General features: G+C 43.3%; 1 protein-coding gene across 2 annotated transcripts in view; it reads right to left on the reverse strand.

Moving 5' to 3' along the window:
- Positions 1-12016: 12016 nt before the first annotated feature.
- STN1 (STN1 subunit of CST complex) overlaps positions 12017-15926 on the reverse strand; it is a 38277-nt gene continuing 34367 nt past the window's right edge. For both annotated transcript variants that reach the window (XM_066554727.1, XM_066554728.1), the window contains one exon: positions 12017-12975. In XM_066554727.1, coding sequence (XP_066410824.1) covers positions 12818-12975 — 158 coding nt within the window. In that variant the 3' untranslated portion in view covers positions 12017-12817. The remainder of the gene's footprint in view (positions 12976-15926) is intronic.

The raw sequence follows: 15926 nt of genomic DNA on the forward strand, positions 1-15926 counted from the left end.
CTTCGCGCAGCCCGGCGGGGCTCCGCCGCTCCCTGCCGGCGCTGGCAGCACCCTCCGCCGCGGCGATGCCGGGCGGGCGGCAGGGAGACAGCCAAGGGAGGATGCCCCGGTGCCGGCTCCGCCCCTGCCGCGGCGGCGGCGGCGTCTCCCCGCTCACAGCAGCCCAGCGCAGCCCGGCTCCGCTCCCTGCCCGCTGCCCCGGGGCTGCGCGGCCACTGCGGCGGCGGCAGCGGCGGCGGGAGGGGCCGGGCCGGGCCGGGCCGGCGGCTCCGCCCCTGGGTGGCAGCGGAGGGCTCTGGCGGGACGGGAGCCACCGCCCCCCAGTGCTGGAGAGGGCGGGCGCCTGCCCCCGGGCCCGGGCAGAGTCCCCGCTCCCTGCCGAGACACCGCGGCCCGGCCTCGAGGGGAGCCCGGGCGAAGGGGCAGGGGGACCCGCAGGGCCTTCCATCGCTGCCGAAAGGGTCCGAAATGCCCTCCCCGAGCGGCCGAGGCCACGGCGGAAAGCCGCGAGTGAAGGGCCTCGCCCGCTCGCACCGGGCTCTAGCTGGGAGCTCAAGGTCGGCTTGGGAAGGTCCCCAGTGCCCCGTCCCGCAGGGACACACAGACATTACAGCTGGAGGAAGGTTGCACAGACCCGCTATTATGAGGGCTTTTTAGAGCTGATTCAGCTCTTTGTATATACATGCACAGGTAAATGGGTATCATCTTAGTCCCACGCCAAGTAGAGTTTGCCCCAGAAATTTCAGGTTTTGGTTTTTTTATTTTTCTTTTCAATAATGCATCATTAATTTGCATATGATTATTTTAAAGTTACGTCAGAAATGGGAACTTCAATGTGATCTTCCAGCCCTCAGCTTGTTTTATGACATGCATTAGCTATTCACCAAATTAACTGAAGTTACTAAGATTTCTCCTTCCTCTGAAGTCTCTTGAAGAGCAGCCTGTGCAGATTTTCCTGTAAGATTCCAGAGTGCTGCTGTTGGCTCAAGACCTGACAGCCCAGGAGTGCAAAGAGGACCAGCTCCTGGCAAAATAAGCTTCTCATTTACAGTCAGAACAGTCCATCTCAATGTGATTTCCTTTGACGTGCTCTAGTCACAATTTCTGAAACAGAACTTTTACAATGTTACTGGCCCTGAAACAATAATCATGAGACAGACACCACAGTCACAGAGCCTTAGGTATTTCGGCCAGAAGGCTGGCATAAAAAAGTGGCTGTTTTCAGAACATAGCAGGTTTCCACAAGCAGCTTAAGGGCGAAAAAACCCCAAAAACAAAAAAGAAAAGAAGAAGAAAAAAGGCAGGAGCAGCCCATCAGTGCACAAGACATCAGCTACTGCCAGGTGGGAACCAGGTATCGGCTGGCATAGTGACAAGGACAGATGCTCTGAGCCAGCCTTCTGCTACCTCCTCAGCTAATATACACAGTTTACCAAAATAAATGACCTGACATAAACCGCTAAAATCCCAGCATCCCTCCCCAGGAGGTGCACAGGTATACACGAGACAAGGAGGGCAACAGAGGGGAAAACCTCATGTGCCACTTCCATTGTCGCTTTTGAGGCTTATCTTCTTCAAGGCACCCTCTTCTCTTCTTTGAGGGACTTCCCACCTCTAATCCTCATGCATGACACAAGGCAGAAGAACAATTATTTACATTAGAAACCTTTGCTGTTTAGACTGGCCAAGAAGTCCCTGGTGTGCAGAGCAAATAAAGAAGTTTCTTTCTTCAAAATGTAAATATTCAAATAACCCATTGATAAAAATATTTCTGATGTGGCCAGTGTGATTTGGGTCTTGGATGCCTCTTCCCTGTGAACTATTATCAATACACATCAGACATTCCATCCCCTTCTCCTATCACCCTGCCCAGAAAAAAAAAATCAAGGATGCCGTCCACTGTTGAACACTCAGGGTTTGTTTTAAAACAGCTTTCAAAACATGTCATTGTGAGGGAGAGACAAAATATATCATTCTCCAAACACCCTCCCCCAGCTTGACATTCTTACTGATTGTCATCTTTTTACTGATACTCTTCTCATCTGCTCTTGTAAGGAAGGAGTTTCTGTTTTCAACCAAACCTGAGACCAGTGCCTTGGGGTTTGCAGCCCTTTGGTGTCTACTCCGTTCTTTCGTCGCATCTGCTCCACTGTTCCCCTTCCCTCTATTCAACACAATTTGATTCTCCTCTTCTCCACACAACCCATCCCACCTGTGGAGTCTGGCCAGCCTTTGCACCTCTGTCCCCCTCCTCCTCTGTTATCTGATGGGTTTGTGCTCACAGCCACCTCCTGCTCTCCTTGTTTGCTTGCTGCATCTGTCCATGCATGTAAGAAAAATGTGTGTTGCCAGGGGCATGGATAGTTCTTTTAAAACACGTACAACACCCAGTCTAGTGGGAGTCCAATCTCTAAGTATTGAAAAGCTGGCAGAAGAATAACCAAAACCCCTTATTATGCTGCAGGCTTGGGAAAATCTGCTCCTGTCTTAGGCAGCAGCTGGGAAATTGAAGCTGATGGCACTTCCCAGCCTTGTGTTGGAGAGCTGGGCTCCAGCTGCTGGGGCTGAATGGAAGTGAGCCTGGGTACAGTGAGGAGCACAGCAGGCTGGGTGCAGAACAGCCTGTACCTGACCAGGACCATGAACACAAGGCTGAGACACTTAATTTGTAGGAAAATAACTCTGGAGATTTTAGTGCTCAAACTCCTAGTATTTACATTTTTTTTTCTTAAACCCCCCATTACCAAAGTCCTATCATTGCATGGGAATATCACTGCTATTACAACAATTTTAACACATATATTAGTATAAATATTAACTGCTGATTTAATAACTCACCTTCAAAGACTCATGCTTCTGATAAAATTCACTGGAGGAACCCTGGGAAATTCACCTTCTGAAGGGTGAAATAAACCAGCTATTTTAAAAAGCTTTTTTTTTCTACTATTTTGCTAGGTGGGTATTGTGGCAAAGATTCTTCTTTCACTTTTTTTTGAAAAAGCAGGTAATCACATTAGCCTCACAGACCTAGTGCAGCTAGAGCCCAGCAGCCTGGACTCTGCTCCAATTACAGCAAAAGCTGATGCGTGACAGAATGTGTGTGTGTGATGTTGTCAGAGCTGGAGCATGACTTGAGTTTTCATATTTCAAGAGGACTCTGTCATGCTGGCAATTTTTTTGTAAATAAGCGTTTGAGTTGGAAATTGAAAACACTTGGATCGTTAAATCAGTGAGAAAATAAAACAAGGGTCAGGCTTTTCTGTGCTCCATTAGGGCCATTTCTAATGCCTCTTATTAATTCATGGCATGTCACTGTAGATAGGTAAGTGCCCCTAATGTTAACCATGCTGGGGTCTAGCAGCCCTGTCTGTGCTGGCTGGACTTGTTGTTAAAGATGATTTTCCCTTGTGTTTTCTGACTGAGCAGCCAGGTGGAACACAGGGTTTGCCTATCCCACTAACTGAAGAGACTCTAACGGTGCTCAGCACCCTGGGGGGGAAATAAAATGCCATGAGCTCAGCCCCTTGGGGGAAGGGGAACTGTGCAGTGCTGTGCATGACAGATTAGCCACACAACTCATTACTGGCAACTGGAGTTGCATGCATAATCTGCTAGACATGGTACTAGAGATGTGCCCCTTAGGGTTTTATTGGCTCTGATGTGCAACAGCACAACACAGAGCCTTTGTTACACTCCCATCTCAGCTTCTGTACTTACAAAACCTCAGCTTCTTAAAAAGGCTGCTTTCCATGCAGTCCTTCCACTTCAGCATTTCAACATTCACGGCCTTTGATAGGAATGACAGGAATGGTAGAGCCTGTCTGGCATTCAAATCTCAAAATCTGAAACAAAGCACGGTGTGATCTTTTTTTCTTATTTTTTAAAATGCCAGTTGCATTTCATCTTCTTGGGAGATTACTGCTCTTCGAATGAAATTCACTCTGGAGATAAATAGGCCCAGTTAATATGGTAGAAGGCAGCCAAAGGAACCAGCAGCAGTGCTGGCAGAGCAAATCCCCCCTCCTCTAGCACAGTATGCTTGTGCCCCTTCCCCTCCCAGCCTCCTCAGCAGAGAGTGCTGCTTTGTCAGCCCCTCTGTGCAAGCTACTATAATGGAAAAACCAAAATAATCATTCCTTCTGCAAGCAGTGTACACACTTTTCCACCGGCATAACAGCTTTTACTTACATTATGAAAGAGCTGCTTCACCCTCTGGACTTAAATTATAGATTATCCTTTCCTTGAAGCAGCTATCTTACAGTTTAACCCTTTCATGACTAACAATATTTTTCAGTCCTCTCTTAGCAGTTGTGGATGAAGGATTTCCCACTGTGGTGTGTGCCCTGCACAGTATTTAGGGTGGCAGCAGCACATTGCACACTGCTTTTCATCCATGTACACCTTGTACTTTTCCATTTTTACAGAGGCTTTGTAGATATCTCTTGAAGCACTTAAAAAAATAAAGCAAGCCCAAGCCACACTTTCCTTTATTTATTATTTATCTATATTTATTTATATATGTGTCAGACTTACATTTGAGACAGCTGAAGTTTACCAAACTGATCACAGGTCTGGATTGAGATTCCTCAGGTTTCTTCCCTGATTATCCCTGACTTCAGCATGCTCACTGTTCTCAAAATAGCACATTTTGAGACTGGTTTCTGCTTTATCCTCTGCAAAAAACATGGTAGCCTCCATTATTGATAACATGGGCTTATTAAAATAAAGTCAGTCTAGGAAGAAATAGTGTTTCTTTGCATTTTCTTCCCACGTTACCTCTACGGATACATACATGGACACTGAGATTTAAAATTTCTGCCAACCCGTTTTGAAATTAGAATTTGTTTGTTCACTATTTTTACTCATTCAACCCCTTCTGAAACCAAAAAATAATTTTATTTGGCTGCACAGTCCCTAGAGAAAGTAGAAGAATTTATCTGCCAATATCCAAACCAGAAAACATTTGACTGACAGACTGTGAACTATAAAAATGTACAAATAAAACCTTAGGAAAAGTTGCTCATGGAACTGCAGTTTGAACACAGGTGATGAGCACACAAGCTTGGCACTGTAAGAAGAATCTGTAACATCTCTCAGCAGTGAAATGCATTAACTTTTTGTTTTGTTATCTTCATGCAAAAGCAAAGTGGTTTTCCCAATGGAGAGACTTCTGTAGGAAAAGCAGATCTCCTCAACAGCAACATCGTCCCCTGGGTGGACACAAAGAGTTTGGTTTTTATTCCCAGTCATTAGACTGGGGTTAGACTTCGTACAGCAGTAGTGGAAATGCTTGAAAAATGAAATGCCCTTTAGGATATTAATTGCTTGTAACAAGAAATGAGATCATCCCAAACCAAAAAATGGCCTGTAGAAACCCAAGTGACAGTTTCTCTAGCAGGGCCTGGTGCAGGTGTGCTTTTCAGCTTGGAGCAGTGGACACACCATCCACATAATTCCAGGTGTTTATTTGGACCCAGACATGTGTTGAGCCCTGGCCATGCAGCACCAGGAATGCAAGCCTAAAGAATCATTTCACTAATGGATACTTTCTCAGCCACTTTTCTGGAGACTGAGACACACAAACTACCTGTGAGACAACGCAGCTTTACTTTCAGGATCATTCTCATCAGTTCATGACAGCATCTGCGTGAGAATTACATTATCCGGAACATTTTGGTCCTCAAAGGCATATTGGTGACCAACTTTCACTTTAGCATCTAACTTTGAGCACTCAAGCCATTGGTCTTTTAGGAAGGACAAAATACTCTGCAGAACAGACCTGTTCAAGGATAGTGTACGGAAGGCAGAGGAAGAGCATATAAATACTGCTGTACTCTATGTAAATTTGCCCAGCTGTTTATGCTAAATGTTCTCTTACTCCATTTTTCCTGACCTCATTTCCTCCTCTGCTTTCTAATTGCAGAAAATAAAACAGTACAAGTCCTTGCTTTCATTACATGCAACACCTGCTGCTTGTTCTGAAACAGATGTGTACAGCATCATTAGGCAATTATTTCTTTAGCCTTTTTCAGTAGGACTCATTTCAAACATCTTTGTGCTAAATTCTCCTCCTTCAGCTTCCTCTGTATTTCTCATCCTTTCCTAAATTCAGGGTTCCAACAAAAACTCTTCTCTATATCAGTTTGCTCTTGTTATGTTTGTCCTGGATCACTGTGCTCACAAGAGGACAGAGACCATAACCTTTAATCAGGAATTAAGTTCAAGAGATTTTATTGAGGGGAAAAAAGACAAGGTGAGGACAGAAAACAATGAGAGAGATTAGTCAGTAGTGTAGGCAGTAGTTCAGAACACCAGCTGGCTTGTTACAGCTCAGAGGTTCTTTTGTGGACAATACAGCAAAGAATTTTACATGAACACAAGGACAGACCCTACACTCTCAAAGCAAATGACCAATATTGCCAAAAAGAGAAAAACCCAGCCCCAAGCACTCTTTTCATTTCTGTACCACCTTTGTTCCTTGCCAAGAAGAGCACATGTTAAAATCTGTTAGCCCTGTGGGACTTACACGACTCCATTGTTGGGGAAGACATTTGAGGGAATAGATTCCTCCCTCCTATTTCCAAGTATCACTATAAAATTTGGCTGAAGTCTCCATTCCTGGGAGGAACCATGAACTTTCCAGGCCAATAACAGACTTGGCACAGTCTTTAATCATGCTGCTATGCAGTGACATACATTTGCTATTTATCTTACCTTGGTTCCAGCAGAGCCATGTGAAGGTGGCAGAGATCTCCAGTTCTAGCTGCTAGGGAAGGAGTGTGCCTTCTTCCAGTGAATAACGAAAAAGCAAGCTAAAACAAGAGCTGTAGGACATGCTGTGCCAGGTTAATTGGCACTGCAGTGTTCAGTAGTTAACACTTACTGAAAATCATTCCTTTAGGTTATTTCTTTCACTGACAAATTCCTGGCTGTGTTATTCTCAGGCAGTCTTGTTAATCTGGGCTGGTTTCAACTTGCAAATTGCTGTGACTAAATTAGTATAGCCTCCATTGCACATTTAAAGATATTAGTGGAAATGGGCTGGTGGCATCATTAACAATCAGTTGCTCAACTTTGCACCCCCCAGTGCAGCTTTACCAGATTTTAATGGATTTGTAGTTTGCCATAGTGACTGTCTTAGGGCAGTGTCTGTGAGGAAACTTCTGCAAAAACTGTCCAATAATTTCTTAAAAGAGCACTTGCAGAACAAGTACTTCTTGTGGCAGCTGAAGTTACAGGAACAGGTTCTTTGGGATTGTCTTGTGTGTGGTTTCTCTGGTGTTGTCTGACTTTCTTCCTTCCCTTTCACAGAGGCACTGATTTGGGCTTCCCTCTTCTATCAGTGCATCCATTTCCTACAAATGTGCCAGACCATAACAGTTCAGGGTCCTTCACACCTCTTAACTAGCCAAAGTCACTTGGGGTGGTGGGACAGAGGTTGACAAATGCCCAGACAGTATAATCACATCAGAATAGAGTCACAATTTCTCAGAAAAAAACAGGCTGAAAAGAGACACACTAACTGGAAGACACACAAGCTAGAAGTCCACATCAACTTTACAGATCATGTCTGCAATGAGATCTGCAAGGACATGAAAGTGGCATGGAGAGGCAGATAGATTCTATCAGGGGTGTGGACTTCTGCTTGTTCAGGTTTGGGCAAGACATGACTCTTATTTTTTAGTTGTGAGGGGTTTTGTTTTGTTTTGTTTTGTTTTTTTGTACTTGGATACCTGCAAAAAAACTACCACCAGAATATTTAGGGTGCTACTAAATCTTCAGGAGGGTGGGGTGGAAAGAGTGTTGTTTTCCTGAAATTGCAGCTCTTTCCTTCTGCAAACTACACTGGGAAGAAAGTTGCCTCTTCTGGTTCCTAGACAAGGAGCAAAGAAGCCTGCTGGAATCACAACAGGCTGTGAACAGTGTCAAGTCAGTTTGGCAAGGGGATCATTCTGAAAGTTTCAATTGCCAAATCTTGACAAGATTTGAGTTAGGAAAGATAAAGGGAACAAAATAGAGGAAGGGATTTTGATAGGATCTGTGACTGTGAATGAAATGAAGGGCCCGAGAATCGAGTCAGAGGGGAGAGTGGAGCTCAGGAATAGATGAAAGAAATTAGGGGGAAAGTCTCTGTGCCTGAGAGGGTATATTACTGGGAATGAAACCCAAGATCCTTGGCTCAGCATTTCCCTGCTGCCCACAAGGATCCACAAAAATGTTGCTGTAATGCTGGGACTCCTGGAGGATGGTAACCAATTATTGTAACTATTCTTTTATCTTTGTGGCTGAACTTTTTTTTTTTTTTTCTCTAGCCTGGAGGGTTGGGGCAAGAGGACTGGAGACTGTGCTGAAAGACAGCAATAAAGAACATAGCGCTGCACTGACAGGAAGTTTCAAAATTCAGGGTGCCCATGGGATCTGAACTTGCTCCCTTTCCCATTTAGAGGTAAGTATAAAGATACAAATCTTTGCTAGGCACATCTTTTCCCCACAGGATCAACTTACTCTCAAAGTAAACCAAACAGCATTTCTCTGACAAACAGATTTCCAGTACTTTGTCTTGTAATTCTCTGTGTGGCTCCATGCCTCACTGGCTGCTCATTGATCAATTCCCACTTTGAATAATGAATTAGCAAGTCCTATTTATGTTGTTCATCACTGGAATACACAAGTATACACAGATCCAAAACAGGAACAGCTTTTAGTCATGTCACCAATATTTATCTTGGTAATTCATTATTTTGAAAGTAAAGCTTCATTTCCCAGGCAGGTTGTGTAAAATGCTTGTCCTCGTGGGTCCAAATTTACAATCCAACAATTTCAGAACAAGAATACTCAGAACTCATTTATCTGGATTTCCATTTTTATGAAGCCATCTAAGAAGTCATGAGAGGAAACAGGATTCCAGAAAAAATATGATACAAATAAAAACAGGGAGACCATCATTGCCTCATAGGCCTTGGAGAGAAAGATGACAAGACAAGCAAAGCAACATGCATGGAAAGAGAGGCAGAAAAAACCAAAGCTATTAGTACTAGTAGAAGAACAACTTTTCCTAAGTCCCACTCCAGCATCTATCCATTCACTCTCTCCCACACAGCCATACTGTTTTTCTCTAATAGCTCCCATAGAGCTTTTAATGACTAGGATTACAAAAAAATTGAGGCTTATGACCTACACAGGGAGTTGTATTATTCCCAGTTTACAGAAGGGGGAAACTTGGGGTGTGAAGCAACCTCATCTCTTCTCTCACATAAGCAGAGGGCAGGGACTGAAGGTAAAGCTGTTCCTTTGTCTCCTCGCCAGAAAAGCAAACACTGAGCATTTTGCTAGAATAGGATATTGAGATTCTTAGGTAATTTTTATTCTCAGGTGCTGCACTTCTATGGAAACTTACCTTTTAAAGGTAACGTAGAAATGCTGACTGCTTTTAAAAATTCCATTTTCCTTACCTACCTTTTACTGCCGTAACTGTTGCTATGGAAACTGGAACTGGCCATGAAGCAGTTCTACAACATGAATTCTCACTTGTCAGTCTTACTTTAAAGTGCCACCTTCTAAGTCCTTTAATAAACCAGTAATAATTGTGTTGCCTAATGAGTTTTCAAATTAAACAAAACAAGAAAGCATGCTTTCACTGAATGCTCTGCACAATATTTCATAGGTGTGGTCTAAGAATTTTAACAGTGTGCATGATATGACTCTGTTGGTTAAGGATATGATCTTTAAACAGAGAGACAGTTTATTTGCAGTAAAAGCCCTAGTGTGTGTAGTTTGACTTACATAAAGGTGACTTATACCAACATGGATATGTCTAGACTGCTGTCACAGAAGCACACTGTAGAGATACTGAGTGAATGGGTAAATCAGCCCACAGTGAGCTCTGTGCTCCCACACCTCCTGGGGCACTGCTGTGCAGGCACATGCATCCTGTATTTTCTGTAGGTGCAAGAGGGAATGCTCTCAACCAGAGTGTTAACCTGGGCTGGGTGGCTACTGTGGAAAAAATAAAGCATGCAAGCTTAAGACACAACTATTCTGTAGAAATAGTCAGAATCTGTGTAGCTTAAATCTAGGCTGCTCCATTAACTTTAGCTTAACCTTTCACTCTTTTAAAAACTATAGGCTCCCTTGTGTTTATTCATCTTACTTCCCTGAGACAACTCATCAGAGAAAAATTCCTTTTTCCTGTTCTTAGGGAACAAACACCATCAGAACACACCCTCCATCACAAGAGTTGAGAACTCCCAGCAAGGATCAACTTAAAAACTTCCAGGGACAGGTTTTTTCCAGAATAACTTACCCGTGTTTCCTGAGATAAGTTCCTTCCACCTCATCTCCAAGGCTTTGCAGTTGTTCAGTGCATTTGAACTGCAACACGAGCAGGACTGAAGCAGATACAAGTGTCTGCCCTTTCTACCTCCAAGCATAAAAAATCAGTGGACAGGGATTTTAGGCAAACTTTACACAAAGAAACACATTTAAAACACAGTAAGTGCAGCCTCAGAGTTGGAGGCAAGAGAATTTGCACATGTAACTATACAAACTGCAAAGTTGAAGATGTAATCCTATTTTGGTATGAATTTATTTTAAAGAGATCCTAAAGAGCAACATGATCTCCAAACCCTCTTTTTCTCCCCGAGCTCATCCAGCCCACACACTCAGCTGTCATCCTCAGGAGAACCAGGGTCTTTCTTCTAACTTAAGAGAGATCACCTTTCCCATTGAGCTAGCACTGTTTCTTTAACCCTTTCCCAGCAAAATAAGCTTCTGCTAATATAGAACATTTCAAGAAAATGGCCAAGACAGTCTCATAAATTAAATGCCATGCTCTTCCAAATGGTCTGAAACACCTCATACTTTCCTTTAAAATATCCTCAAATTCATGCCAAATAAGCAACTTAACCATATGTACTGCTTGACTGTGGGCAATTCCTGAAGTGAATTTGAATTCAGGAATCAATATTCCAAGCTACTTCTTCCACAGATAGCCTTGTTTTTAAGCATCACTTCAAACTCATCAACAATTAGAGCAGGAATTTAAAAGCAAAGCTCGCCAGTGGCCAAGCAGATCTTCTCATAGGCATAAATTAAAGTTTCAATTCCCCTCAGTAGCACTTCACTCAGTATCTGCCTTCTTTCCCTGATTTACAGAGATATTCAGGGTGTGGGGAGGGAGTGGGGAATAAACACTCTACAACTCTTCCTTAATCCTCTTCTATTTCCTTCTGCACAGGTACATCCCTTCAGCACCCATTCAGGGCCCATATTAAGATCTGACTAGAAGGTACCTGATTCAGAGCAGAGCAGCAACGTGAGGAGTAGGGAAATCTGTGAGGAAACCAACTACTGAGTCCTGCAGCAAGTAGGGAGCACACAGCAAATGAATGATTCATCCATAGTTCTCTACTAGAACAAACTCACCGTCTCTTTAAGGCCAGAGTTTTCCAGGGCCTCTAAATGCAAATGCAAAATATTTTGTCAAGCCTTTCTCTTAGCCTATATCTCACTGCAGCCAGGGCTTGGAGTGAGGCAGATAATATAACAAACCAGAGAGCTGGCACACATGGGGCTACTCACTGGCTTTCCTCATGCATATGGTTTATTTTTCCCTGCTATGTCAATCCATATATAGGGCTTTACCACTACAGCTGCCTCCTGGGAGTCTGCTGTTTCAACTGTTACAGGGAAGGTGCAGAGGAAAAAAGGATAAATTCAATCTTTTGTACTCTTTTCAAGTTAAAGGTCTCACCTCCACACCATAAATTAAACAGATTATTAAACAGACAAGCCCCTGCAGCAGCAAGCTCTCTCTAAGCATAAATATTGAACAACTTTGCTTTTTAACTGTTGCATATAATTATTCCAGATCAAACATCTTGCATGGTAACCTTCTTTAGGCCAACGTTGTTTCATCTATGCCTTGTGTTCTTCTGTAAGCACAGATATGGGCAGTATTTTGCCACAAAAGTGACAAAGAATAAAAGACAAAAAGCAACAGGCAGAGGAGATTACAGTGGGTCTCAAAGGCTTCTGTATTTTCTTTTCCAAAGCATCAAATTTATGTTTGACCATTTGTGATTTAAGAAAACAACTGAAACAGCAAAATAGTAGCTGATTTTGAGAATTCTGGTCTGAAGAGAAACTGCAACAACAGGCATCAGTACCACAGATTGGAATGCAGAGGAATGGAGGCATGCTTGACAACCAGTGGGCAAGGGATGCAGGACCCCATTCCTGAATATTACTTTACAGAGAATGGGGAGGATTGCTTTAGTAGTGGGAAAGCTGTCCAGATTGAGGAACACATATTCACAGACAAAGATGCACCAGGCACTGCCAGGAAGGACAGGCAAATCTGTTTGTGTGTCCTTTCTCTAGGTGTTAACAGGTTCACATAAAAAGAAAGATCTACAGCTATTACCACATGAAACCTAGCAAGATCAATCATTAAGCCAGAAAAATATCTCCTGAGATGACCACTGCTGTAAACAGTGATCTTTAGCAGTGACTTTTCTTTAGGCCCACTGGATGCAGATGTGAGGATGGTCAATGTCTCTTCTTACTCCAAGAGCACAGTTTCTTTTCCAGTTTCCCTGCTAGATTAGAATGTCCAGAATCAGTTTGATACCACTTTCACTAGGAATAGCAAGGAAGTCAGGAAGAATATTAAAACAAGTATTTGAACAATTTCTCTGAAGCTGGAGAAAAATAGCATTTGGAGAACCAAAAGGCTCTTTTTTATCAACTATCTAGATCATACAAGCTAATGACAGCTTCTCACAGTCTCTCAACCTCTCTTTCTTATCTTTTCTCTTTAAAATACCATAAAATATCCTTCCATAGTGCTGACAACATCACTGTTACTCTCCAGTAATTCCAAGACACGATGCATCACCACTTCAGGCAGAGAGGGGCTGTAGCTCTGCTGAACACAACTCAGGACATGAAGGAAATGGCAGCCTTTTTCAGCATCTGCAGAAAAAAGGAAAATGCAGCCAGGCATGGAAGAAATATTTCAGTCTGTCTCTTTTGAACTATCATAATACAGATCAATCTGGAAAAATCCCAGAGCCCTAGATACAGAAGCAGACATGTATTCAGAAGAAAGAGATCCTCTCTGTGCCTACAGTTCTCCAATTATCAACTGTTCCCAGTGACTCTTCTGGGAAGTGTCAGAGCTGTAACATTAGTAATGAGGGTGAAAGATAACTCAGTCTTGACAACTCTTAACATACAAGGCTCAGTACAATTGATGAGGAGTTTAATAATGTAAAGGCATCTCCACTGTGCACCTGTGCAGGCCATCCAGTTTTTGCAACTTCAGAAGGAACCAAATGAAAGTCATTTTACTGGCACCCAACTTCACAACCCTCTTCACAACCTTCAAGCACAGCAGGGAGGTGCGTGGCCAGGGCCTGTAACCGCTGGCCCAACGCTGGCATCTTGTGGAAAAATTGCTGCACTGCAACTCACAATGCTATCCCATCCCTACTCTGCAGACCACCCAGACAATTATGGGAGTAGGAAGTCATGGAACCATCAGTATCAGATTTTATCTCCTTTTAAGTGGAATTAGCCCTGCAATGTACAAGAGAAGAGAAGTTTTAAATAACCCCCTTTGCTAGGGGCAAGCACAGAGGTCTTTCATGGCTGCACACATCTATTCTGTGCCAGGTGGGGCACTGTTTGAAGCTGTCCCAGTCATCAGTTCCTCCACTAATCATCAGTGCTGCAAGCTCCCAGTCCCCCAAGTGCTGAGGTCCACAACATATTTCTCCGTAGCAGCTGACAATTGCAAAAAGACATAAATCAGATTTATCAGCACAAATTATTCTCCTTAGCTCACGTGATGCAAGGCAAGTTTGATAAGGGTACTGAGAAACTGCCATGGGCCAGGGAGGGCACTATGTTTTGTTGGTTTTTGTTTCTTTAGTTAATTCTCTACTCTCGAATCTGCTGAGCCCCAGAGCTGGATTAGAAAAAGCTGCTGAGAAAAGTCATTGGTAGATAGCAGTAAATAAACAGTTCAGCCTAGCTCTGATTAGGCTGTGAATCAGGCAGATATACTTCCTCAGAAGTATCCAGCATGATAAAAAGCCCTTTGTGGCCAATAGCCAAAAATGTGTCCACTACCCTGGGAGAGATAACTGCAGAGAACAGAACAATGCCTCTACCTGGTCATAGTGATTGTTGTTGCAAACAAAAAGGGCAGCTGCACTTTGCATTTGTCATAGGTTTGTCATAAGAAGGTCAAATTGCCCATCCCTGATCCAGAGTAACTTAAATCTCAATGAATTACATTAATGACTCAGGTGTTACCTAACAGTACAATGTGTACTTTCCCCCTAGATGCTGGTAGAAAACAGCACTTTGGGGAAGCTGCAGGTGTGTACAATGATTAAGTAACCCCAAAACATTCCTGTCCTCTTTCACTGAGATCCTGGGTTCTTGCTTTTGTCCAGCAGCTGAGGGAAGCCAGGCAGTGATTACTGTCCTGCCTGACAACCAGCATCAGAAGGGAGAGAGTTTTAGAACTACCATTTGCTAACTGCAGATGTCCCACACAGGGTACATTCTGACATATTAAATTTAACTTCAAGTGGTTCTGGTTTTTGTCCTCTCTACCATTAGCCTGATTGAAGCAAAAAACTTATAAAACAGAGAAACAGAGCAAATTTATAAAACAAAGAAAGAAACAAACCAAAACCCAAATCCATTTTGCAGTTCAGTCTGAAGTCAAAATGTGCTATCTGGCTATATTAAGTTTCTAGATGGACCCACAGTGGTGTCTCATGAGTGCATTTAAGATGAGGAATTATAAGTGGAGCCAAGGACTAGGATTGTCAGGTAGGCACATTACAGATCAGGGCTTGTAGAGCTCTGAGTAGGCAGGCAAGATTTTTTTTTAAATTTGTACAATAGTTTCAGACAGCTGGGTTGGGCCTGGGAATGTGTCACAACTACAGCAATGGGGCAAGGCGTTGCCTGGAAAACTGGCAGAGAAGTAACTCATTGGAGAGAAGAGTTTGATTTATCATAAATCATCCCTCTTGTCATGGAAGATTACTCTTACTCTTGGAGGAAAACGGGTAGGAATTTCTTGGAACAAACAAGAAAAAGCCCTGGAGGTGAACGGCCATGTCCCTGTTTTCTCGCTCCTGGAGCTCCCACCAGCAGAGGGGGGCCGGCAGCCACGCTCAGCTCCGCACTCTTGCATCATCCTCGGACAACAAATACCGCCGTGCCTGCTAGTTTCGATTGAAGCTCCTTGGCTTTGCTTCCACTGCCAAGGACCAGGATATTGAAATGGTCCTTCTGGAAAGCAGAAAAGGGACACTGACCTGGAAGCTGTCCTCTTCGCAGTGGGAAACTAAGTAGGAGGAAAGCTTCAAGGAGAACAAGAGGCTTTGTAAAACAGTTGCTAAATTTAAACTGCTTATTATGGAAAACATGGCTTTGAGGACTCAGGACTCTTCAAAGTCTTTTCTGTGACTGATCTACAAATTACTCTCTGCTGCTGACTTTCCTGACCGAAAGAACTTCCCAACTTCTCATAGAACACAGAGTACTTGACCAATGCACAAAAAGGGAACAAATAGTAGGCAGTCACTCAGTGCCTCTGTCAACTGTATAGAGGTTCTGGCCTTGATAGTGGCATGGTTATATTAAATAAGCAGGTTACCAGGAGAACTAACTGATGTATAAAATGAGCAAAGGAATGATTTGACTCTTAGAGAAATGATATTTGTTAACTGGATAAAAGACAATAAAACAATGTGATACAGCAGTTTGTTGCACTGAAACACCCTCAGGCAAACAAGCCCATATTAACCTGCATGCCCAGCAGTAACCTCTTTTCCCAAGACCTTGTCTACAATTGTACCACTTAAGAGAGACAGTTAAAACTCAAACTTGATTTTGCC

This window comes from Molothrus aeneus, chromosome 8, assembly GCF_037042795.1.
Source record: "Molothrus aeneus isolate 106 chromosome 8, BPBGC_Maene_1.0, whole genome shotgun sequence".
Lineage (NCBI taxonomy): Eukaryota > Metazoa > Chordata > Aves > Passeriformes > Icteridae > Molothrus > Molothrus aeneus.